Source organism: Ipomoea nil, unplaced genomic scaffold, assembly GCF_001879475.1.
Source record: "Ipomoea nil cultivar Tokyo-kokei standard unplaced genomic scaffold, Asagao_1.1 scaffold2826, whole genome shotgun sequence".
In the NCBI taxonomy this organism is placed as follows: Eukaryota; Viridiplantae; Streptophyta; class Magnoliopsida; order Solanales; family Convolvulaceae; genus Ipomoea; species Ipomoea nil.
Window position 1 is genome coordinate 3,189,321 of NW_017619254.1, and position 27,175 is coordinate 3,216,495.

Genomic DNA, 27,175 nt, shown 5'->3' on the forward strand with positions numbered 1-27,175 from the left:
AAATAAACTATTATAAATAACTACATATTAGTACTTATTTTACTATTATATATATATATACACACGCATGGTGGGTCGGGTGGGGTTCTAGGCGGGTCTTGTACATAGAATCCGAATCTAACCCGACCCATCGCGGATTTTCTTTTTTAAGACCCACCCCCGACTCACCACCCACCATCACCAAAAAAACCCGATCCATGCGGAGTGGATTCGGGTGGATATCCACGGGTCGGATTGAAATTGCCATCCCTAAGAAAGATTTGGAGGAGAAAAATGATGCACACTAACTGACTAACTGTGACGGGTAGCGTGTAATAAGCAGTGCGCGTGAATGCAGATGTTCACGGGAGTTGATGACACTGGAACAGAGAACGAAAACGAAATTCCTGGAGAGGACATATAACAACGAGATTTGGAAAAAGCAAAGAAATGAAACGCGAGAGAAGAGACCGAGAAAGCTCTTAGAGCCAAGCGCAAGAGTAACAGAAGGGCCCAAACGAGAAACTATCGTAGCGTTTCTCGGGAACAAAGAGCCTTTTTTTTTCCTTGTGTTTTCCCGTGAAACTCAGAATCACAAGACCCAGAGATTAGTTTCTGCTTTTCTTTCTCATTCCACGCAAGAACAGTGATTTTTCTCAGGAAACACAGAATCTGAAAAAAAAAAAAAAAAAAGAAGAAAAAGATGATATCTTCACTGGCTATGGCGCCTGCTTCTTCATGGTATTCGACATCATCTTCGGTGGTGGTTCGAGTGGAGAAGGCCACGAGTGAGTTCTTGACAGGCCCTGACTGGCCTATGAACATTGATATCTGCGACATCATCAATACCAGTCGTTGGTATTTTCAGCTCTCTATACTTTCCTGTTGTTATTTTCTTAATTATTTTTTTTCCTCCCTCATGGCTGTAAGCAAGAATAATGTATAAATCGTGGGTAAGAATAGTTCTTTGGAAATTAATAATTTTTGTGTGTGATTTGAAATTATGATTGTTGATTTTGCACATAGAACGGAGAAAGAGGTTTCTGTTTATATCTCTTGGTTTTATTTTGTATTTTTAAGCTAAGCTGGTTTTTGTTTGTATGATTATGATTTCTGATATATCTAGAAGATCATTAAAGTTTTGACCTTTAACTAGTCTCAATAAGAGAGGTTATTTCTTTTTAAAGTTATGATTTTGGTTATTGAAAACCAGAGATTCTCATAGCTTCTCTGTTGAAGCTGGGTTGCAGATGAGAATAAATGGAACAGGTTCATATATGAATGCCTAATTTTCCCTGATTTCTTTTATTTTCCTAAATTTTTATTGGGTGGCAACCTTTTTGCAGTCCACTATTATAGTGCTTTGAAGAAATGATTCTTCTCAAGTGTTTTTGGAAAGAAGTGAACTCAATTTTGCTGTTTTTCTATCTTATTATTTAGATCATTATTAAGTTGCTTTCACACTGTATTTCTTGTCATTATTTGCATTTGTTTGGCAATTAGCTGATAACTGATTGGTTTTTCTACGAGAATGGCATAAGTTGTGCTCTCATTGTGCTACACTTTTCAGGGTGGCGAAAGATGTTCTCAAATCTTTGAAGAAAAGGTTGCAGAACAAGAATCCTAAAGTGCAGCTACTTTCTTTAACGGTATTATTCTAGTTTAGTTTGATTGTAATATGCTTTTAGAAACGTATGGATCCATGTAGAAATATGCAGGATTTAAGTACAAATTTAGTCGCTATAAGTATCGTTCATGGTTTATTGATATTCGGCTTTACCTTTCTTTTAGCTTGTGGAGACCATGGTGAAAAACTGTTCTGATGTTGTGCACGTTCAAATTTCTGAAAGAAATATATTAACAGAGATGGTCAAAATTGTAAAGAAGACGGCAAGTGTCATTTCAATGCTCTTTAAGATCTGTGTTCGAAATTAATGCAATATTTTTTTTTTCAGAAATGCATTTCTGTGTTTCATTTCTGTCTTTGTCGGATTTGCAGATGGATACACACGTGAGAGATAAAATCCTAGTACTGATAGACTCTTGGCAAGAGGCGTTTGGTGGCCCGGGAGGAAAATTTCCTCAGTATTACTGGGCGTATCAAGAACTGAAGGTATGCTTTCGGTTCTTGATTTTCTAATTAAAAATCTATGTTTTTGTTGGTGGGTTTTATTATGCTTTGGGATTTGCTAGATAAGTACTATTTGGCGGAAAAGATTGTTATGGAGTGGAAAAAACCATTTGTGGATAATGATTCTCGTTCTTGCATTATTGTTATTCGAACTTGTTGCAGCTTGCTGGTGTAGGATTCCCGCCACGTTCATATGATACAGCTCCGATTTTCACTCCACCGATGTCTCATCTTGTACACCAGCCCCAGCTAGAGTATGAAATGCCAAGTAATTCTTCGACTAGACATGATGGCAACATGGTGGCTGAGATGGAGAAGTTAAGGTACGGTGAATGTTAGTCTTGGAGGTGTGTTTATGTTCTTTGATTCACTTTGCCGTGAATTTTCCACTCATTTTCTTGGATTCACAGTTTGTCGACCATAAGTTCTATGAGGAGTATTGTTGATCTTTTAGCTGAAATGCTGCTGGCTGTGAAACCAGGCGACCGTGCTGTATGTTTCACTCCTTGTCTCGCTCTAACCTAGTGCATATTGCCAGTAGAAACCGTGATTTTATTCCCCTATTTTTCTAGGCTGTAAAAGATGAAGTTATTGTGGATCTTGTTGAGCGTTGTCGTGCCAATCAGAAGAAACTGATTGATATGTTAACAACAAACAGGTAAAGCTTCTAACCTAGTAGTTCAAATGTTGTTGGTTCTGTGTTTTTCTTGTATCATTGTATCAATGCCTCCCCAAAACCCGATTTTCTGTCAGGGACGATGGGCTTCTAGAACGGGGCCTTGATTTGAACGATATCCTGCAAAGTGTGCTTGGAAAGCATGATGCCATAGCGTCTGGTACTGCCTTACCAAATCCCGTCGAGGATATCAAGCATCCAACGACTGAGTCTCGTGTAAGGTGGAGAGCTGATACTCGTGAAGGCGGGAGGGGTGAGACATCTTATACTCGTGAAGGCGGGAGGGGTGAGACATCTTATACTCGTGAAGGCGGGAGAGCTGACACATCTGATACTGAGGCAGATGCTAAGTCCCTTGTACCAGTGAGTGCACATTTGGATGAAGAGGAAGATGGCAAGAAAGAGGACTGTGGAGGGCTGGTTCAAAGGTACTAAAAAACCAATCTTTTTGCTCTTTTGGTGTGTCCCTCATCCTAAACTTTTATTTGTTGCAACTTCAGACGCTCGAAAACGAGCCCTGCAGCTCCCCGAGAAGGCGAGGGAAAGCCCTTGGATCCAGCCATGAGTGCATTGATTGTTATCGATCCCCCTGAGCCTACCAAGGCAACAAAAGAGCAGGAGATAATCGAACAATTGAGCATCACCCTGTCGTCGAGCTTGCCCCCAGACACCCCCGGAACTCCTGTTCCCACTTCTGCAGAAACCATGAACCAGAAGGCCCCGGTTTCTTCTTTCAATCCTGGGAATCCACACACCCCTCATTCTTATCCTGGACATCAGAGCTATGTAGCTCCCTGGGCTCAGCCCCAACCCCAGATGCAAACTTTTGCTCAAAATCCTCAGTTTCAGCACCATTCCCTGTCCATGTTCCAGCAAATGCCCCAATCCAATGCTCAGTTTCGTCATTACCAATCGAATGGTCAGTTTCCTCAGAACTCTTCTGGCTATACACCACCCTGGGCTCCAACTCCAGGCTATTTCAGCCAATCAAACCAATCATTCCCCCCACTTTACATGTACTCATCAACCCCACAACCACCCGCCACGAGCTCATCTTCTCCTCACCTCCCGGCCAACTCGTTCCCAGCTATGGGAAACAATGGGAATGCACAAGTCAGCGCCACAACGGGTCTCTCCTCTCCTGAACAGAAGTCTTTCATCCCACCATACAGGCTGTTTGAAGATCTTAATGTTTTGGTTAAGGGAGATCATCAGTATCCTAAGACAACAGGCAACCCAGCATACAATTTGTTTGGAGCAAACAGTCATAATATCATTGATTTGCGCAAATGAGATGATTGATAGGGAATATACAACAACATATTACAAGCTTTACATGATCTGCTGGCTGGCCTTTTTCAAGTTTATTTTGTAGGTGGAATTTTGGAATAACTATGATTTAGTTGTTATTGTAGCCATGCAATTACTTTGTGTGCAGGCAGCAAGCTAATAGAGATATTTTATGCTTTTTAGGTTTTACTATTCATCAGCTATATATTGTACTTTCATTTATTTCTTTTTAAATAATATCATTAACTTAAGTCTTTAGAGTATAAGGTCTTCACTTGGAAGATACATGCTTATCACTAATAATAAATGGTTCAATTTTGGAAATACTTTTACTTCAATCATGCATGCATTTTATAGATGTAGACCACACCATGAAAATAATTTATCACAAGAAAAATTGGGTGAGTTTAATAAGTTATTATTATTATTATTATTATGTTGAAAAAAGGGTCAAATAAGCCCTCAAATTTTACCGTACCCAAAATGCAACATTAAAAATGTTCAATAATTAAACACTCAAATTTGTCAAAATAGATCAAATAGACCATGTTTACCGGTAACCAATACGTTACCGGTTATTCACCGCCTAGAAAGCTCAGCTTACGGCCACCTTCACCGAAAAAATGACCACCACCTTCGCCGGTCATTCTTCTCCATTGCTGGTCGTTCTTCTCCAATGGAGAAGACGACCAGACCGGATTGGTCGTCTTCTCCACTGGAGAAGACACGGCAGTTGCCTTCTCCACTGGTTGACCACAAGGTCTTTGGCATTGTTATTATTATTATTATTGTTATTATGCTTTTGAAAATTTATGTAACACGCGATAAATAAAGCTTAGAATTGCAGAATGAAAGCAATAAAATAGATAAGAGAGTTTTGAGAAAACATATTTGATTGAGGCGTTGGCCTACTAATTGATGTTTTGTGTTGAGAGTAGAAGAAGAAAATATGCTATAATCGAAAGAGAGAGGTCAAACATCAATTTTAGGTTAAAAAAGGAGGGATAATTTTGTCTCAAAATTATTTATTTTTTCTTCTTAAAATCCATGGAATTGATGAAATACCAAGGGGAGAATGAGATTCTAATTCCATGAAAATGAGAGAATTTCAATTCCACAGAATTATAATTCCCTCCAACCAAACAAAGGAATTTGTTTGCCTTCGGAATATGTGGGTATGAAATTGTAATTCCCCCAACCAAATGTCCCGTAAAGGTTTGAGAGTTGGGTATAGTACTTGATATTACCCAACATGTTGCGATCCTTAATTATCTGAAAGTATGTATTAGGTAAATTTTGTTCTTGTGTAATCGTCACAAATTTATATACGATTGGAGAGGTAGTAAACCACATTAAAAAGTTTTATGCAACAAATTCGATCGAGAGAATATTAATTAGCAAGACCAGATACCTTTTTTTAAGTAATTCAACACATCATTTTGACATTACGCAAAACCTTACTAGTAATATTTATTCGTTTTATTGGTAGAGTATCAACGACCAATCATCTTTAAATGCGAAAATTTTGATACTATGAGTACAAATTGGGTCATTACTTTTTTGGAAGGAATGAGGTTCAAATTGTCCACTGAACGTAACCTGAAAATGCAATTAGGTCACTGAACGAAAAAAAAAAAGTATAATTAGGTCACTGAACACTTAAAAAACATGCAATTAGACCACTGGACACTCTAAATGTATGCAATTTCACCGGATGAGTAGTTATGCTGTGCATCCGTATGCACAACGACGTCGTTTTATTAAAAACGCGCGTCTCCCCTTAAAAAAAAATCAGATCCGATTCCCAGCAACAACATTATGTTGTTCATTCATTCTGGAATTTTAGTTCATAGATTATGGAATTTTAGTTCATTGATTCTGGAATCATCGATTCTGAAATTTTAGTTTATAGATTCTGGAATTTTAGTTCATTCATTCTGGAATTTTTAGTTCATAGATTAGATTCTGGAATTTTAGTTCATAGATTCTGGAATTATAGTTCATCGATTCTGGAATTTTAGTTCATATGTTGTTGTTGGGAATCGAACCTGAATTTTTTTTTTTTAAGGGGAGACGCGCGTTTTTAATAAAACGATGTCGTTTTTGCATCCATATGCACCATGCATGGTGCATACGGATGCACAACATAATTTGCCTCACCGAATAGCAGGTTACCATCAATTTTATCAGGTTACCTGCTTACGTGGCAGCTGAGTTGGCATTTTTAATAATTTTTAATAAATTTTAATAATTAATTTAAAAAAACTGAAAAAAATTAAATAAAAAAATAAAAAATTAAACGACAGCGGTCACCCCGTTGTTTTATTTTATTTTATTTTTTTAATTTTTTTAAAAATTTTTTATTAAAAATTATTTAAAAATTATTAAAAATGTCAACTCAGCTGCCACGCAAGTAAGTAACTTGCTAAAATTGATGTTAACCTGCTATCAGGTAAAATTGCATACATTTAGAGTGTTCAATGGCCTAATTGCTCTTTTTTTTTTTTTTTTTTTTTTTTTTTTTTTCGTCCAGTGACCTAATTACATTTTAAGGTTACATTCAGTGCCAATTTGAACCTTATTCCCTTTTTGGAATTCTCAAATACATCCAAAACAATAGGTATCCATCACTCAATAATCCTTCTAAATTCAACGTTAGGTTAGTTACATGTTTTTCCAAAAAGTGTTTTCGCTTTTCCAGCATTTTCAAAGCTAATTAGTAAATTCTTTTTTTCAGAAGCAAGTTATCCATGATGAGGTCGAAATAAGATGCATGTTTGATGTTTCCATCCAATTTTTGAATAGAAAGACACAAATTAAATATGATAGATTAAATATTAATTGAATTGAAACATGCATGCTTCAATTCTAAGAAAATTATGTGGTGTCTGTGGGTGGGTGGGGTCTAATTATATTGAATTAAAAAAAAAAAAATCCTTTCACTCATTACTCTCTCTCTCTCTCTTATTGTTATTATTTTTTTTAAAGCATGGATAGTAATTATCTTGAAAAATTTGAACCATCATTATCGCTTCCACAACAACTCCAGGCAAGAGGTTATGAAGAGAAATTGTTTTATGAATTATTGCAAGTGTGAATAAGCAACAACTTCTAATGTAAAAGACACTAGCTATATATGTTAGTAGTCAAGGCCTTTAGTTGGCCAGCAAATCAACTAAAGTCAAACTATAATGAATTGTTCTATAATGAATTGTTCAATAATGGCCATGTTTGGTAAAATAGTTAGCTTATCAGTCAATTTTGACTTATTTGATCACTATTAATTAACTGTTTGACTTGGTTAAACAACCAATATGAGTATTTGATTAATTAGTTTTTTGTAACACTTATTGCCCAAAAAACTAAAATTCAAAAAGCTGTTCAAAGTAGTTTTTTGAGAAAGTCATTTTGTATGTAATAAGTTATCAACAGCTAATTTACCAAACATTTTTCTACAATCAGCTAATGCTATCAATTAGTCAAACTCACTAACTCAATTAAGTAACAACTATTTACCAAACACCCCAATATGTCATGCAACCAAGTGCCATATATGATTCATGCTTTGATAAGGGTAAGATTAAGTTAGAAATCAATCAAACCCATAATTTTATGGAACATTGCTATCTAATATAATGGCTCGTCATTTGGTACTATACGTACATAATAAAAGCTTAATCGAAACATGCTTCAACTTAAAGGATAAAATTATGTAGGTGGGTAGTGTGTAATAATCATATACAATGGGAATTTTTATGCATGTATTATTACTTTCACGTTAATTCGCCTTTGCATGGGATCAAAAAGGTCAACGAAGGCCGAAAACTAACGACAAGGGTTATCATTAAGATGCCTCGCTCCAGGCTCCAGCAACGACAATGACACCTTAATTACATTTAGGGATGGCAATTTCAATCCGACCCGTGAATATCCACCCGAATCCATCCCGCATGGATCGGGTTTTTTTGGGTGATGGTGGGTGGTGGGTCGGGGGTGGGTCTTAAAAAAGAAAACCCGTGGTGGGTCGAGTTGGATTCGGGTTCTATGTACAAGACCCGCCTAGAACCCCACCCGACCCACCATGTGTGTGTATATATATATAATAGTAAAATAAATACTAGTATGTAGTTATTTATAATAATTTATATAACTCCGTGTATCTTTTTACTATTTTTTATATCAAAACTACTAAGTTTATTTTTAAAAATTAACAATTTAGTTATTATATTTAAATATTTCCATTATTTATGTTTTAGTATCACTAATGGATTTTATTTTTTTATTATGTGTAAATAATTTAAATATTATTTTTTAAAAAACATAATAAGATGATAAGTGGTGGGTACCCGTAGTGGGCACCTGCACTCGGTGGGGGTGGGGGTGGGTTCTGAAAAAGTCCACTCGATGCGGGTTGGAGGTGGGGGTGGGTGGAGAAAATATAAGGTGGGTCGGGTGATGGATGTAGCCCTCCCCGACCCACACCCGACCCATTGCCATCCCTAATTACATTTTAGCTAAGATGTGATTAGGTTGTTATTTAACTCTCATTTCGATCACCTAATTCTATCTACTTGTAATAATGTGTCTATTCAACACGGACCATACTTGGACACTCCCGGACTCTTTAAACATTTTTTTAAAAAAGTCAAATAAATTACTAAACTACATACAAAAATAGAGTTAGATTACAAAATTAAAAATATTTAAAAAAATATACACAAATAATTGACACCCAAATAAGTAAAAATCACGTTGGCCCTGTTTGATAAAATAGTTAGCCTATAAGTTAATTTTGACTTATTTTATCACTATTAGCTTTATGATTTGGTTAAAAAAAATTAATATAAGTGTTTGATTAATTAGCTTTTTGTAACTCCAAAATGTTAAAATTAAAAGAGCTGCTCAAAGAAACTTTTTTAATAGTTTTTTGAGAAAAGAAATTATACCAAACAGCTATAAGCTAACAATTAATTTACCAAACACCTTTCTACAATCAACTAATATTATCAACTAGTTTTACTCTCTAATTAACCCAATCAGCTAACAGCTAATTACCATTTACCAAACAGGACCCTTATTTATGTGGCATTTTTTCACAGCAATAATAATAATTTTGGACTTGTAGTATTAGTAGTAGTTAAAAAATAAAATGCCAAGTCATCGTCCATGTCAACACGCAACCTGCTAGATGGAATGTTAACCTGCTATCAGGTGAAATTGCATACATTTGAAAGGTTGAGTGGCCTAATCGTATTTTTTTTTTTCGTTCAGTGACCAAATTGTATTTTTACATTTCGTTCCCAATTTGAACCTTATTCCTATATATATATATATATATATATATATATATATATATATATATATATATATATATATATATATATATATATATATATATATAATGGTTAAATGGTGTAATTTGAAACACGATTTGATGAGTTTTTTTGGGTACATTTTAATATTTTACAAAAATTCATTATTTTAATAGGAATTAAATAATTGGCAGGTTTTCCAAAAAAAAAAATAAATAAAGAATTGGCAAGTCAAATCTATATATAACCAATTATTAAGAAGGTCCACCATATATAAATTGAGTATATGATTATCCATATTACATCATTACATACATGTGTATATTTGTCGGATATATATATGATATGTGTCTCCATTTAATAATTAATAATGTAGTACAAGAAAACACATAAATATATAAATAGATAATAAATTTGAAGTACCCATGATGGCTTACTGGTTCATCAGTAGAGATTCGAAACTCTACAATAACAGTGTAGAGATTATGTCTAATATAAGCATATCACAGACATGATCAATGTATTATACGGTGATTTACATCTTGTGGGATTGCCTTCAAACATATCTTCAGGGAAGAGAACTGTTGTGCGGATTTTCTTGCCAATCTAGCTGAAGTCAAAGACTAGGACACTTGGATTTTCTTAGATGCAATGAAAGGTTTGACAGCTCTTCTTGCTTGTGACGCGGGAGGCGCTCTCAATTACAGGATTAAATAGTTGAGATTAGCCTCTCTTTCTCTACCAAAAAAAATAAATAAATTTTAAAATGAATCCAACATATATAAATATATCTTGCCAACAACTACTACTGAAATGCATATTTTAAGCAGTTAGAATATTGTAATTTTTTATTTTATTTATTTATTTTTCGTGCTAGCTATAGTCTTTGCATCCCTAACTTAGATGACTTCTATCTTGGCTATATTCCTCAAGTTGGAGACGATCCCAAATCCCACTGCATTTTTTAAGTGTTTCATCATAACTTAATTTTTGTTAAGGATTATTTATTAATATATTTGAAGACTATAATATTTAAATTTAAATTTTTTTAAATTGGTGTAATTAGACTACATTTTATAGTGGTAGTTAGCGTACAAGTCTAATAATTATATAAGTTTGAACTCTAAATTTAAGAATGTCTCACCGTTTCTACTTAGAGACTAGTGGATTGACCTACAGGCCTCCAAATGTTTGTACATAATGTCATCCATATCTCTCATTTTTGGTACTTAGTATGATTCGAACCGTTCACCTTACGAAACACATGCAGTTGTTAGCAAAGTAAAGTTTATGAATTTATTTTGAGTTAGTTGACTAGTTGAACAACTATGCCAGAACTATAATCTAATAATTATTCTTCCTTTGTCTCATTTTAATTATGTGTCTCTGAGTTGATAAACGAGACTTGAGTGAAGTTATTTTTAACTCAATTTTTCATAATATTAAGTTTAGTATTAGTATATAAAATTTATATATTTAGAAACTACATTAAAAGTATTATTAAACACAAAAATTTAAATTTAAAATTAATTTTAAAATACTGAAGAAAAAAAAAAATTAAGTTGACGAATGAATATTAACAGAACAGGTAAAATGGAACAGATAAGAGGGAGTATATAGTTAAGGACTCAAATTCCAAAAATAAAAATTAATTCAATTCTCAAGCAAACTATAAGGATCCCTTTTGTGTCGCCTCCAATGTCTTGTAAGGAAAATAAATCATGAGATGCGTATGAGTGAGTTTGGGTTTGAGAAGTTGTTACACTGGTGTCCACAAATTTTGCATCATTGAACTATATCTAGGGGGCTAAGAACAATTCCAATAGGGTTTTTTTAGAAGCAAAAATCATGTGAGATTAAATTACACACAGTACTTTTCATTTTTTTTTTCCCTTTTTTCCTTATCTCTATCCTTCAATTCCCATTTTTATTTGAATGTAGTATTGGAAATTACGTAAGGAATATTGTTGGTGACAAAAAGGTTTCATTTCGTACACAATAATTATAAAGTCAATTTTGATTTGTTGATTTACATGGAAATAAATAGTCAAAAAGACGATGTGGTACATGCAAACCATGACTGACGCGGTTTAATCATAAAAAGTAAGCTACCAAAATTCCAAAACGGCCCCACTACTTACAATATCTTCGATTTCTTCCTCATGTAGGGTACAACTTTATACCCCCAGCTAACCAGATAATTAAGTTTTCCCCAATCGAGAGAAATTCTTTAACCTTTTTGTTGTTGTTCATGTTGTAAATGAAAGTATTTTTTGGAGTATTTTAATATTATTTTTTATCTAGGAGAAAGTCCGCCAACTGAATATGTGTTTTGATGAAACCTATTTTGTAACTTATTGTCAATAGTTGATAAGTTCAAACTAATAAAGCTAATAGACATTTTTAATAATAAGTTCAAATTTATTTAAGAGCATTATACGGCACAAATTATTATGTGGACATGTGTCTATCTTGCAATGTGGACCCCGGTCCAATACACAATTTATACGTCAATGGTATAACATCTCATTATATGGTATACTAACTTGTTATATGATGCTTTTACAAATTGGGTTAAAATTAAAGTAAAAGAAAAAAATTAATAACATAGATAATTTCTCTTATTCATGGTTGGTTGTCAATAGTTTGTAGTATTTTAGTTATCAAGTTATAGGATAAACATGGAATATTAGATGTCCTTTGTTAGCCATTGCCATTTGCCACCACACCCATGTTCCCAACTTCTACGCATATCGGCACATATGACAACTTCCCTCACAATTCACAATATGAAAAAGCAAAAATGATATCATCAAAATACTTGACTAATATTTAGCTTAAAGAAAAAAAATATAATTTTAGTCTCTTAATTATTTCTTGCTAGCGATTTTAGTTCCTAACTTTTTACCGTCACAATTTACACATCTAACTCTTCAAAAAAGTTATAGTTTTAATCCGTGGAGCAACATAACTATTAAACTTTATAAAAAATTTACTTGGTATGTATATAGGTATTTTAGTACTTTTTAATGTTTCTTCTTTAATTATACTCTTATTTAGTCTCGATATTTCATTTGTAAAATAAAAAAAACATGATTTTAACAGGGTCATGTAAGGAAAATAGGAACGATGTGCCACATTGATAATGAAAAATTTAGTGAAGAATGTTGGCAAATCTATATTTTGCATATGAAATGCCAAAACTGACAATGTTATAAAGAACAAAGATAATAAAATTTTAAAATATACATACCTCAATTGATCCGTACGTGTATTAGATTTATTGCTCTAGAGGTTAAAAATGTAACTTTTTTTAAAAAAAGTTAAGGGTATATATTGTCATAATTAAAAATTAAAAACTAGAATCACTAACAATAAATAATTGGAGGACTAAAATTACAATTTCCCTTTCAACTTAATCACTTTATTTTAAGAAAGAAAGAAAAATGATAGGCATTATCCTTGCATAGTGCCACTTTATTTTAAGAAAGAAAGAAAAATGATAGGCATTATCCTTGCATAGTGCCATAGTGGTAGACTTCAAATTGTCGTTTTGTGAATGGAATGGTCCTTAAAGCCGGTTGCGTTTACTGCCACTTTCAATTTAATTAGCCACTTATACACCCTGCCAATTGCCATGAGAAGATAGATGCTGAAATGTTTTCATCGTTCACACACAAAACGCGTTTACAAATAATTAGCCAAATACCTTGTGATTTGATAGAATCATTGTTGCTTGTCATAAAAGAAATTTTAGATTCGAGTCCCAGCTCAATTAAAGATCGACATAATTTATTGAACATAAACATATGATAGATTTAATTAATTCGGAGTGGCCCGAATTACTAAACCCGGATAAGAACGTAAATAGTAAAAGGACATAATGATGTCGTTGCAAGGTCGCGGGGACCATATATTGTATTAGATATCGCTAATAAGCTATTACAAGGCTTGATTAGGACAATAGTAATGAAAGTAGTGAACGTCCCTCAATTGGACAAAAGAGGAGCCTTTTATACAAGCCACGGGCCTCCGAACTGCCCGCCTAACTCGGGGGGATGGTTGTCCCCCGCTTTGACCGCGCCCGGTCCGGAGACCGGGTAACGCGGCTTAGGTCGGCTGCCGACCTCCTGCCGAGGGCCTTGCGTCGAGGTCCTGTCGAGGTCTTCTGCCGACCTCCCACCGAGGCGGCTGCCGAGGTGTCCGCCGAGGCCTCGCACCGAGGTCCTGTTGAGGTCTTCTGCCGACCTCCCGCCAAGGTCTTGTGCCGAGGCAGGCGAATTGGGCACGTAACATTACCCCGTTCTTGTTCCATGCTCTAAGGTTGGTCCGGCTCCATTCGTAATATATTCATCACATATTAAACGCATAAAATAACAATTTTGAGTTTATTTAAGTTGATATTTGAATTTTGTATTTAAATGGAAGGATTTATAATTCAAATATTAAACTTCATTTTGAATAAATTTATGAATTAATAATAATATAACAGAGGTTCACTTAAGATTTACTTTCACTAATATGGTGAAAGTTTGATTCTTGTTAGAAATATTAGAGGTTTTGGTTTGAATTTGGATTAGGTTTATTGTGTGCAAAAATACTATATATAGTTTTGTGTTGAGTCTCAAAGTTAAATTTCTTGAATTTATTTTCATTTGTTATATTGTGAACTAGGGTCTGCTATGCATATAGTGTACCCTTCTCAAATTATGTAGATGCAGGTAATATATTTTCCCACCGAATTACAATTTCTTTTCATAATAATTCATTCGTTCCAACCAAACGGCCTGTAACTGCATATACATAATTTAAATGTTATTTTGGATCAGAATCCACAATGCAAAATAGACTATGGCTCTGTTTGGTAAAATAATTAGCCTATAAGCCAATTTTGACTTATTTGACCACTATTAGCTGTTTAACTTGGTTAAACAATCAATATGAGTGTTTGATTAATTGGTTTTTTGTAACAACTTATTGCTCCAAAATGTTAAAATTCAAAAAGTTACTTTGAGTAACTTTTTCGATCAGTTTTTTGAGAAAGTCATTTTGTATGTAAACAATTAACCGCTAATTTACCAAATATTTTCTCATGGGTTAGGAAGCATATTACGAAAGTTGAAAAACCTAAATGGAAAATTAAAAAAAAAAAAAAAACGCGTGGAATCTTTCTAATAACTCTAATTATATGTGGCTTTAGTTTACTAGTGACGTATGACAAAGAGTCAAACTACATATCGTCAAACTTTAGACTTACTATACATGCATATGTATAATGTATTCTATCTTATAAATTTATTTTGGCTCTTTGCACAAAACAAATAATGCCACTATATACAAATCACTATCTAGTCAAGTCTAGCATTCAACATGAATTTCTATACGTTCGAGTATAAAAAATTAAAGTAAACTTATGCTTTCATTATTAAATATAATTTTATAAATTTTTTAATAAAAAATTCATTTTAAGTAGTTATTTTGTAATAAAAATATATGCAGTCATTCCCATTTTAAGTTGGATCAAAGCTTATTCAGGTTCTTCATTAAAAGACAAAAAATTGTTATATAACTTAAGTACTCAACTATATTACTATAATCCATTCGTACAATGGTCCTAGTAGGTAGTTAATCAATTTTTAAAAAAAATATATGTTACACATGACTTCAATTTTTTTTTCTTCATTTCAATTCGTTCTTTCTCAATTTGAAATCAATTTTGTAAAATTTAAATCCCATTATATATATATATATATATATATATATATATATATATATATATATATATATATATATATATATATATATATATAATGCGCGTTCGCAGACACTTAATCTAATCTATACCATTAAAAAATATTAGATGGATGCACATGATGTGTTCTCATGTTCTCACTAGAACCCTACCCTAATATATATATATATATATATATATATATATATATATATATATATATATATATATATATATTTGTATTATCAACTTATTCGTTCTAACCAATTTTTAAGATAGTGGTAAGTATGTATTTTATCTGCTCGAAAATGCAACATTAATTTTAATCGATTTTATATTATATGCATGTATGTATGCGCGTGTGTATATGATATATGATCTGTGAGCGACGAATTGAAAAGAGCGAATAAGACATAAATTAAAGTAAATGAAAAACAGCTAATGTCTGTTTGTCTTCAATTATTATCCACTCCTATAAATACATGCATATTTTTGGGCAATATATACATCGAAAACCACAAGCCTGCCCCCTCGATCTAATTCCTTTCCTCTTTTCTTCTTCAATTCGCTCCCATCTCTGCACCTCTTTTACAGCAGCCATGGCGGCTTCTGCTGTTCCATCGACTTTCCGCTTCTCTTTTCTTCTGCTCCTTTTCTCCCTCACCTCAGCTCAGCTATCCGCCAACTTCTACTCTACAACTTGCCCAAACGCACTCTCCATTATCCAAACCGCAGTCGCCAATGCCGTCAACTCCGAGGCCAGGATGGGGGCATCCTTGCTTCGTCTCCATTTTCACGACTGTTTTGTTAATGTTCGTTTTTTTTTTTTTTTTTTTTTTTTTTTTTTTTTGCTTCGTCTCCATTTGCATGGTATAAAACTTCTTGAGTTTAATATGTAAAATACTATTTGAATGCTTAGTATAGTATTTTACGGTCTTTGGTTTTCATTATAGTCTAAGCATATGAATCGTACTAATATTATATAATATTGGGATTTTTGTTAATTATATGATGAATGCTGTTTTAAGCGATTTATTTATCTTACGTTGACTTATCAATGATTTGGACTAATATATAATATATTTACATGTATGATTTTGTGAATGATATAATATATGATTTGGAACAGGGGTGTGATGCATCCATCTTATTGGACGACACGGCCAATTTCACGGGAGAACAATCTGCTGGTCCAAATATTAACTCAATTAGAGGACTCAATGTAATAGACAATATCAAAACTCAACTCGAGAAATCTTGTGTCGGTGTTGTGTCTTGTGCAGATATTGTTGCCGTTGCTGCTAGAGACTCCGTTGTTGCGGTAATTAAGAAAAACGCTAATAACTTAATTGTTACATTCAATTCCACCATGTTAACATACATTATTGATAGTTTGAGCCCGTCAGTTAAAGACAACCTAGGCTGGTTTACCTCATAATTCTTTGCCGGGTCGACTATAGTTAAAAGGCATGTCGAATTTATCTGATGCATACCATCGAATAGTGGTTACGGGTTTCTCTCGTCGCCCTAAAAAATAATGCATGTAACATATAGGCCATTGTATTAACATGTGAGCATCAACTTAATTTACAGCTTGGTGGCCCTAGTTGGAATCTTTTATTAGGTAGAAGAGACTCAACCACTGCAAGCCAAAGTGCTGCCAACAGCCTTCCTGGACCTGGTTTGAGTTTAAGTCAGCTCATTTCTACCTTCTCTAACAAAGGTTTTAGTGCCAGAGAAATGGTTGCTCTTTCAGGTAATCTTTTATATTTTAAGAATTTTTTTGCAATTAGTTTATATTATGACGGCCAAATAATTAATTATGTCCTTTCGTCACAAAAATAATAATAATAATAATAATAATCAATTATGTTCCTATAATGTTACTTTTTTTTTGTTTTCTTTGGTGTGAACAATGGTAGGAAGTCACACAATTGGACAGGCTAAGTGTTCTTTTTTTCGGAGCCGTATCTACAATGAAAATAACATAAATGCTTCATTCGCAACGTTGCTAAAAGCGAATTGTCCTCAGAGTGGAGGCGACAACAATCTTGCTCCCCTCGACACCACCACACCAACCTCATTCGATAATGCTTATTTCAAAAATTTGCAAAGTCAAAAGGGGTTGTTACACTCCGATCAGCAACTATTTAATGGCGGATCTACAGATTCCATAGTCAACACTTATAGCTCCAATCCTTCGACATTTGCAACAGACTTCGCTAATGCTATGGTGAAAATGAGTAACCTTAGCCCTCTCACGGGAACTAAAGGCCAGATAAGAAAGAATTGCAGAAAGACCAATTGAATTGTATGGTGAACACGTACAATTAAGCTTTCAAATTTTAGTAAGATTTCTGTTGAGTAATTATGGGTTTGGGATGATTAGCAAATAAAGCCTTCCAAAGGGTAGGTGAAGATGTGGTATTTTATTTTCTTTGCTATAAAGAAAGAACAAGAAAAATTAATATGTTTTGCTTTTATCATATCCAATATTGGCAATTGTAACTCATATATTAATACAAGTTTTGAGTTAATATAATCCAAGTGATTTTGTAATATAATCCAAAACATTATATTCATTCATCATATAGGCGGTTTGATTATTTATACGGAGTAAATTTTAACTAGGTTTAATTCTTATTTACATTGAATGAACTTTAAAAAAAAATGATAAAGTCGTCCAACGTAACTATAATTTTACCTATATTATTTATTTATTTATAAAGTAACCATTAACAAAAAGTAGTTAGTTATGAGTTGGTTTAGTCAACACAGTTTGACCAATTTAAAACTTAAATACAAATTACCCAAATTCACGTTCGAAATTTAAGTCAGATTACCTGAACTCAATTTAATTTCCAGCATTTAATACTCGCAATAGCCTCTACTTTACTACAACTCTAATTTTAAAGAACCACAAGGACATTAATCAAAGCCATTCAATATATAGGCAGCTCCCAAGAGAATTGAATTTATAATTTTGTGGTTACCTAGCCAATTAATTATCAGACCAATTCGGATGTGAGTTGCTTGCAGCTTTTGCTTTACTCGTTAAAATGATAAAATCATAACTTATTATTGATTGAGAGTTGAGACATATGTATGTGGCATTATTGCATGGTTACTTAATTCTTTCCAAAAGGTTGAATCCCAACCCAACAGAGCATTTGGAAGGAAGGGTAGATCTTTGCTTACTGTGCAAAGGTCGACTCCCATGCTACCGCTTGTGAAACTCAATCTCTAGTCATTCTTTTCAACTTTTACCTGACCAGTTGAACTACCCATACAGGCATGATTACTTAATTACATCTCCTTTAAATAGAAGCATATTTTGGGCATTAGGCAACCACAGCCCCATCCTCTAATTCTTTTCTTCTTCATTGGCTCCCACCTGCCATGGCAGCGTCTGCTGTTTCATCAACAACGCCTTATAACCGGTTCTGCTTCTCATTTCTTTTGCTCATTTTGTCTCTTCTCCTTGGCCTCAACTACTCAGCTCAGCTCTCCGCAGATTTCTACTCTAAGACATGCCCAAACGCACTCTCCATTATCAAAACCGCTGTCGCCAATGCCGTCGAGTTGGAGCATCGGATGGGTGCATCTTTGCTCCGCCTCCATTTTCATGATTGTTTTGTTAATGTAGGTTTTTTTGCCCCTTTTTCTATTAAGTCTACCTTGCATATATACCTAGCTAAGATAATGGTTTTTTTTTTTCGGGTGCAACCTGGATTTTGTGAATGATATAATATTTGATTTGGAACAGGGGTGTGATGCATCCATCACACGGCCAATTTCACTGGAGAACAATCTGCTGATTCGAATAAGTCAATTAGAGGACTCGATGTAATAGATAATATTAAGATTGAACTCGAAAAATCTTGTTCTGGTATTGTGTCTTGTGCCGACATTCTTGCTGTTGCTGCTAGAGACTCAGTTTTTGCGGTAAGAAAACTCCCAAACATTTAATTTTATCATCTAATTACATAGATTACTATAATGTCATCAAATTAACAAAATTTAATTGAGATTGTGGCAGCCCCAACCAAGTTAGTCAGACTATATATTGACCTAATAATAATCACAAAGTTACAAGTTCAACCCTAGTGGGAATAGTCTATTAACCTTTTTGGTTTGAGTCAGTCAACTATGAGCATCTAGACTAGTTTACATTTTTGTGGACCTTTGCCAGCTAGGACCACAAGACAAGATTTACCCAATACTACAAACTCTCGAATAGTGGTTGTGAGTTTTTCTCGTCACTTAAAAATTTAACTGAGACTAATTTTATTAAAATGTTAATCTACAGCTTGATGGCCCTAGCTGGACTGTTTTGTTAGGTAGAAGAGATTCAACGACTGCAAGTCTAAGTGCTGCCATTAGTAACCTTCCTGGAGGAGGTTTCAGTTTAAGTGAACTTATTTCTTTGTTCTCCAACAAAGGTCTTAGCGCCAGGGAAATGGTTGCTCTTTCAGGTTATTAATTTTACATTTTAATAGAATTTTTTGCAACTAGTTTATATTTTAGTTTGACAACTGAATAATTAATTGTATCCTTGTAATCTTATTACATTTTGTTTGTGTGAACAATTTTAGGAAGTCACACAATTGGGCAGGCCAGGTGTACTAGTTTTCGAGATCGTATCTACAACGAAAAGAATATAAATGCTTCATTCGCAGCATCGTTACGAGAAAATTGTCCCCAAAGTGGCGGCGACAACAATCTCGCTTCACTCGATACCGCCACTTCGATCTTATTCGATAATGTTTATTTCAAGAATTTGCAAAGTCAAAAGGGACTGTTACACTCTGATCAGGAGTTGTTTAACAGTGGATCTACCGACAGCATAGTCAATATTTATAGTTCCAATCCCTCGACTTTTGCAACGGATTTCGCTAATGCAATGGTGAAAATGGGTAACATTAGTCCACTCACGGGAACGAGTGGCGAGATAAGAACAAATTGCAGAAAGATCAATTGATTTGTGTGGTGATGATCGACTGCAATTAAGTTTTCAAATTTTAGTGATATTTGTGTTGAGTAATTATGGGTTTTGGAAGATTAATTAGCAAATAAAGCCTTCCAAATTAAAGTGTAGTTCAGTAGTTCCAATTGCTTTGCAAGAAAGAGCAAGAAGAATTAAGTGTGATTTCACTTTGTAATCCAAAACTTTTCATTCTATCATATAGGCTGTTTGAAGATCTGAATGTTTTGGAGAAGGGGAATCAATTAAAATTCAATCATATTTGCAAATATATCAATCCTATAGGATTAGGCAATCTTTTTTTTTTTTGAAAGCAAAAACCTGCAACTTCATTCAGAACATAACAACTCAGAAATACACGTAGGTGGGATAACAGCCCACGACTTAGAGACAGGGCTAGAACCAGTTGCCCGGGCAAGTGCATGAGCCACTCGGTTCGCTGTTCTCTTGACATGTCGGACATGAACGTCTCCAATGTCTCTAGCAATAGCCAAGCATTGCTTAACAATCGTGCCTACATACGAATAATCTACCATACTAGAATTAAAAGCATTACAAAACTCTAAACAATCAGATTCTAAAATGAACCGGTTTCCTTGAATCCCTGCGAGCCATTTTAAAGCCTCCCTAGCTGCCAAGACTTCAGCCATAAAAGGTTGCTGATTACATACCAATCTACCACTTCTTGCAGCGATAAATCGGCCTTCGTGATTACGCACAACCGCACCGAAGCCCGCACCATCATTGAACACAGCTGCATCCACATTGCACTTCAACATATTGCTTGTCGGAGGAGTCCAGCGAGGCGCATGAATCTGCCCCACTTCCTGATTCCTCACCCCACTGAACGCTGCCTTCCAGCTGATCCGCAATCTCTCGACTTGGCCCCGGAGGCTATCCAAAGACCATGAAGCTTGATTCCATACAATGTCGTTTCTAATGGTCCACACCGTCCAGAAAATAGCAGCCAACTTGACTGCCTCCTCTCGGTTTGATCCTCCCAGTATGGAATCCAGAAAAGCCAGCAAGCAACGGCCTTGAAGGACGTCGTCGCTGCCCCATAATCTTCTAGCCCAAACACACTCACAGAAAATGTGTTCCGTAGTTTCCGGCATCCCCTCACAGAAAGGACAGCCACCGCCAATCCACACTCGCTTAGCTTTCAGATTTTCGCGTACCGGCAAGATACCCCGCACACAACGCCAGAGCAGATTTCTGACTTTTGGTGGCACTGGTAGCGCCCACAGATTAGTCCATGATTGGAAATCAGTAGCAGCAACATCCACCGAAGGATTGGTCGTGAGTAGTCTGTACCCGTGTTTCACCGTATAGCACCCCCTTATATCCCCAATCCACCTCCACGAATCCTTTAGTTGGTTATTCACAGGAGTGGCGAGAATATGATGAACATCATGCGGATTAAAAATGTCCCGAAGCACATCTGCATCCCAATCACCGTGCTCAGTCATCAAACTGCTTACTGTAGCTTCCTTAAGTTCGTCTATACAGGGAGTTGTTAGATTTATACCTGCAGAGTTTGACAACCAACCCCAATCCCATATCTTAGCATCTTTCCCGTTTCCAATCCTTCTAGCTATTCCCATCTTCAAAACCTCTTGACCCGCCAATATACTTCTCCATAAATAACTAGGATTAACCCCAATTTTGGCCGTCAAAAAGTCAGAATTTGGGAAGTACTTAGCCTTCAACATCCTGGATACTAACGACTCGGGATGGATTAGCAGCCGCCAACCCTGTTTTGCTAATAACGCCTTGTTGAAATCGTGGATACGCTTGAATCCTAGCCCGCCTTTGCATTTAGGCACACAAAGTCGCTTCCAACTCAACCAATGTATCCCCCTGTTACCACTTCCCCCTCCTCCCCACCAAAAACGATTGAATAATTTCTCAATCGTATCACACACCCTCATTGGCAGTAAGAAAATTGACATAGAAAAAATAGGAAGAGATTGTGCTATACTCTTTAACAGAACCTCTTTTCCAGCCTTGGATAACAGCTTGTTTTGCCACATCCCTATTCTTTCCCGGATCTTTTCCTCTATATAACGGAACACAGCAATTTTATTTCTCCCAATCACCGAAGGTAAGCCAAGATACCTTCCAAGATCCGCCGTTTCTGGAACGCCGAAGCAGTCAGTCACCAGTCTCCTTGTCTCGGCAGTGGTATTGGCACTAAAAACAGCACTGGATTTGTCAAAATTTATTAACTGCCCCGATGCGGCACAATATTGATCCAAACACTCTTTAATTGCCAATGCTTCATGTTGATTTGCCCTGAAAAAAAGAAGGCTGTCATCAGCAAAAAAGAGGTGAGTGACAGACGGGGCCCCTTGCGCCACCTTCACCCCATGAATATCCCCACTGGCTTCCTTGCATTTCAATAAAATTGATAGAGCTTCAGCACATAAAATGAATAAGTAAGGGGATAATGGGTCCCCTTGCCTTATTCCCCGAGTGGGGCAAACTGTACCCACATTCACCCCGTTAACTTGAATAGAATAGCTAACGGTGGAAATGCACAGCATTAGTAACTCGACCCAACCTCGATCAAAACCAAAAGCTATCAACATCCCCTCTAAAAATGTCCACTCCATTCTGTCGTATGCTTTGGCCATATCTAACTTCAACGCTACCCACCCCCCTATACCACAAGTTTTCCTCCTCAAAAAGTGACCCACCTCCCCTGCCACTATTATGTTATCCGTTAGCAATCTCTCAGGGACAAAAGCACTTTGAGATTGCGACACGACTTGGCTCAAAATACCTTTAAGCCTATTGGCCACCATCTTAGCCAACACTTTGTAAACCACGTTACAAAGGGCTATAGGACGCAGGTCGGACACCTTCTCCGGAACCTTCTTCTTAGGGATTAGCACAATGTTTGACTCATTTAACCCCCGTGGAAAGCTCCTCGTTGCAACACAGTGCATGATAAAAACGGACAAATCATGGCCAATAACTGGCCAGAAGTGCTGGTAGAAAGCCGGGGACATGCCATCAGGTCCCGGCGCTTTCTCCGGGGCCATTGAGAAAAGGGCAGTTTTAACATCTGTAATCGTGAACGGTTCTAATAGAGAGGTGTTCATCTCATCCGTTACACATCGCCGCACACGATTATAGATATATGAACTGCTATTTCCAGAACAGAAAATAAGTTGATAGTACCTCAAAATTTCAGCATGCATATCATCTCCCTCCTGCCACACCCCTTCCGGATTTTTCACTCGTTGCAAAGAGTTCCGTTTACGACGAGCCGAAGCAGCTTTATGAAAGAATTTCGTGTTGGAGTCTCCATGTTTTAGCCATAATTGCTTTGAGCGTTGTTTCCAGAACAACTCTTCTTGCCTCAACAAAATCTCAAGCTCACCTTCGACTGCCACGAACTCAGCTAAAGCCTGGGGTGCTCGATCCTCACTTAAATCTGCCAACCGGCGTTTCAGAATTTTAATTCGATTCCCAAAATGTTGATAGTGTTGTCCTCCCCATTTCCATAACTGCTGGCCACAATCTGCAATGCGTGACTGGAAGTCTAATCCCACCGAACGCCTCCATGCCTCCCCGACCACTCTCGCACAACCCTCCTCCAACAGCCAAGCAGACTCAATCTAATTGCACTTTAAAAATATGTTTGAGAAGTTCTTAATTTTTTAAATAATTATAACTATTCTGATTTTATTACTTTAGTCATTAATTTTCAATTTCACTCAGTAAAGCTCTAAATTATTAAAACACTTACTTACTTTACATTAGTAAAAAACAGTTATTTGCATCTGTTGTAAAAGAATTGTCGTATCTATTGTGTAATATAGACGTATACTACCGACGCAGATAGGTAGTACTTTATGCGTCTGTTGTTAACAGAGGCAAAAGGTTTTTTTTTTTTTTTTTTTTTAAATATTAAATTTAAACATATTGTCACAACATGCGTATAAATTCAATTTTTATGGTTATTTTTGTACAAGTATGTTGAGTTGTCAAATCTAAGTATGTTGTTACCTAAAGCGTTGTAGTCAAATGGCATAATTGTGGCCCCTTAAAAGAGAGGTTGCAGGTTTGAATCCTAGTGTGTGGAACCTTAGTAGGTTGATAAGGTATGTATGAACGGATACTACATTTTTTTGTTCTCCGACCTTTTTTAACAACTTTCGGATCAGACCTTCAAACTTCAAAATATTTTTTGAAAAAATTAAAGTTAAAAATGTCAAAGCTATCTTAATTTAAAAAAAAATATTAATAATGCTCTTGGATGAAGGAAGGCACATCTTTTGTTATGGACAAATTAAAGGAAATGAATCATCCTACAATTATGATTGTTATGGTAGTTGCATTGTAACTAATAATAATAATAATAATAATAATAATAATAATAATAATAATAATAATAATAATGGAATACTATTACTATTACTATTAGTCAAAGAAGAAGAAGTACAACAATAAAGTATGAAAGGTTACGAGAAGTTATAACTGCAGAAAAGTCCTTATATAAAGGCTTCAGGATCTGACAAAGGATCTCAAGGCTCATTTTCAGTTCTAAATAATCATTCTTCTGCCTAGTTTTTTTTACTGTTTCACTCCTTGGCTATGGCTGCCCTTGTACATGTACCTACAATACATCAATCATAATTACATGGACCATAAATAAAAAGTATATTTTTAATATACTAAAAGTATATTATTTGTGTACGTAAAGTGTATTTTTTGAAAGTACACTATTTTATATATACTATCAAATAATGTATCTTCAGTATACAAATGACGTACTTTTAGTATATTAAAAATATACCTGATATTCATGGCCCACACAATAATTCGCCATAATATATATAGTGAATTTTGGCTTGACTTAATTTAAAAGACCCATAATTTTTACCTTTGTGGTTTTCACGTTAAATATCCTTGTGTCCTGATTACTTATTTATTTCTGCAAACATTTTATATTACTTCGTATTCATCTTTATTATGGAGAAATCTATTTTCTACATCAAATAATAATGATAATAATAATTTTTAAATTATTATAATTTATTTTATAAAATAACTACTTTATAAAATAAATAATAATAATAATAATAATAATAATTATTATTATTATTATTATTATTATTATTTGCAGAAATTAAAGAGCTTGGTAAATTGTTAAAAAAAAAAAAAAAAAAAAAAAAGAGCTTGGTTAATATTAATATTTATTTGAAATGGTGAGGTTATTTAACACATATATGTACACCTCAATCGCGCTTTTCAACATTAATTACAGAATACTAATATAATTGGCTTTGTTTGGTAACATAAATTTAATTTAGAGTAAATACCACCTATGGTCCCTCGAGTTTGGTGGCATCGCCATCAATGGTCCCTAACTTCCGTAATTACCATCCGTCGTCTTCCGAGTTGTCAAAAGTTACCTTCTAGCGTCCTTCCATTACTTCCTCCCGTCTTAACCGTCAAAATGGAGGGTAATATTGTCATTTGACTTATACGAAAAGAGTTAATACCAGCCAAGGTCCCTCGAGTTTGGTGGTTTGGCCATCTTTAGTCCCAAGTTTCGCTGCATCATATTCCATTATTTTTCTTCTTTCATATTCTCTTCTTCAAATGTATTATTATTACTATTATTTATAGTTATTATTAAATTCTTATTATCATTACTATTATTTAAAGTTATTATTGTTATTATTAAATTATTATTATTATTGTTATTGTTATTATTATTATTATTATTATTGTTGTTGTTGTTATTATTAAATTATTATTATTATTATTATTATTATTATTATTATTATTTATTGTTATTATTATTTTTTAAAATTATTATTATTATTATTATTATTATTACTATTATTATTATTATTGTTGTTGTTGTTGTTGTTGGTGTTGTTTTTGTTGTTGTAGAAATGTACAAATGCTATTATTATTATTATTATTATTATTATTATTATTATTATTATTATTATTATTATTATTATTGATGGGGTGAGGACCCCAGCCCAAGGAGATGGGCCCAAAAGAGAAGGAGTCCAAGATAGAAGATATGAGTTAGTGAAAGAAAAGCCCGGTGGTGACCTGGGCCGAGTCCAGGAGTCGGCCCAGGCCCAAGTGGGGAAGGAGACTCGGCCTAGGAGCCGGTAAGAAGCATTCAAGTCGGTCCAAGAGCCGTTGGGGGAACACTCAATGCGGCATTCAAGAGGATTCGGCCAAACGGCCCGTTAGGGGTCCAAAGAGCCGTTGGCCGATTCAGTAACAGCGCCCGAACGGTCTTATAGTGTAATTAGCCTTGAAGGCGATATTTAATGTACTTCAATTCGGCTGGAGAGGAGCCTACTATATAAAGGCCCCTCCACCCTTGTAAGAGGGGCGAGTCCATGCCCAGTGAGGAAAGACACATATTTCCGACTGTTCTTTCAGTTATCCCTTCATTTCTTTAGAAGCTGTTGTGAAAGGTGAATCCACCGACCAAGGTTGTGTTGGACCTCCCTGGGCCCAAAAACCCAAAAACCAACAGTTATTGTTATTGTTATTGTTATTATTATTATTATTAAATTCTTATTATTATTACTATTATTTATTGTTATTATTATTATTATTATTAAATTATTATTATTATTATTGTTGTTGTTGTAGAAATGTGCAAATGCTATATAGGATGAGTGTATTTAATAAAATCAGAAAATTAGAGAAATAAAAATCTGGAGGAATGGAAAAATGGAAAATTGAAAAAATTTGTAGTAAACGACCCCTATACATTTGTAAATTTTATTTAATGAAGTAAACGACCCCTATACATTTGTAAATTTTCTTTAATATTATATAGGAGAAGAGGGAGTTCGAGTTGGAAGTTGAGAAACCACCAACTTTCTTTAATATTGTTTGGCCAAGTTTGGGACTAAAGATGGCCAAACCACCAAACTCGAGGGACCTTGGCTGGTATTAACTCTTTTCGTATAAGTCAAATGACAATATTACCCTCCATTTTGACGGCTAAGACGGGAGGAAGTAACGGAAGGACGCTAGAAGGTAACTTTTCACAACTCGGAGGATGACGGATAGTAAT

General features: G+C 34.8%; 2 protein-coding genes and 1 pseudogene across 2 annotated transcripts; all 3 read left to right on the forward strand.

Annotated features, from left to right (window-relative positions):
- The first annotated feature begins 300 nt into the window (after positions 1 to 300).
- On the forward strand, positions 301 to 4,339 carry LOC109158651 (target of Myb protein 1-like). Its single transcript, XM_019306539.1, has 9 exons — positions 301 to 837; positions 1,550 to 1,628; positions 1,771 to 1,869; positions 1,979 to 2,092; positions 2,273 to 2,433; positions 2,521 to 2,602; positions 2,683 to 2,768; positions 2,864 to 3,214; positions 3,287 to 4,339. Exons 1-9 carry the CDS (start codon positions 683 to 685, stop codon positions 4,077 to 4,079), a joined length of 1,920 nt encoding a protein of 639 aa, XP_019162084.1. The 5' UTR covers positions 301 to 682; the 3' UTR covers positions 4,080 to 4,339.
- Positions 4,340 to 15,627: 11,288 nt separating this feature from the next.
- On the forward strand, positions 15,628 to 17,679 carry LOC109159327 (cationic peroxidase 1-like). The gene is made up of 4 exons (XM_019307457.1): positions 15,628 to 15,931; positions 16,249 to 16,440; positions 16,713 to 16,875; positions 17,042 to 17,679. The coding sequence occupies exons 1-4, from the start codon at positions 15,719 to 15,721 to the stop codon at positions 17,425 to 17,427; spliced, it is 954 nt and encodes a 317-aa protein (XP_019163002.1). The 5' UTR covers positions 15,628 to 15,718; the 3' UTR covers positions 17,428 to 17,679.
- A 738-nt stretch (positions 17,680 to 18,417) lies between these two features.
- LOC109159328 lies at positions 18,418 to 20,283 on the forward strand (annotated as a pseudogene).
- The last annotated feature ends 6,892 nt before the right edge of the window (positions 20,284 to 27,175 follow it).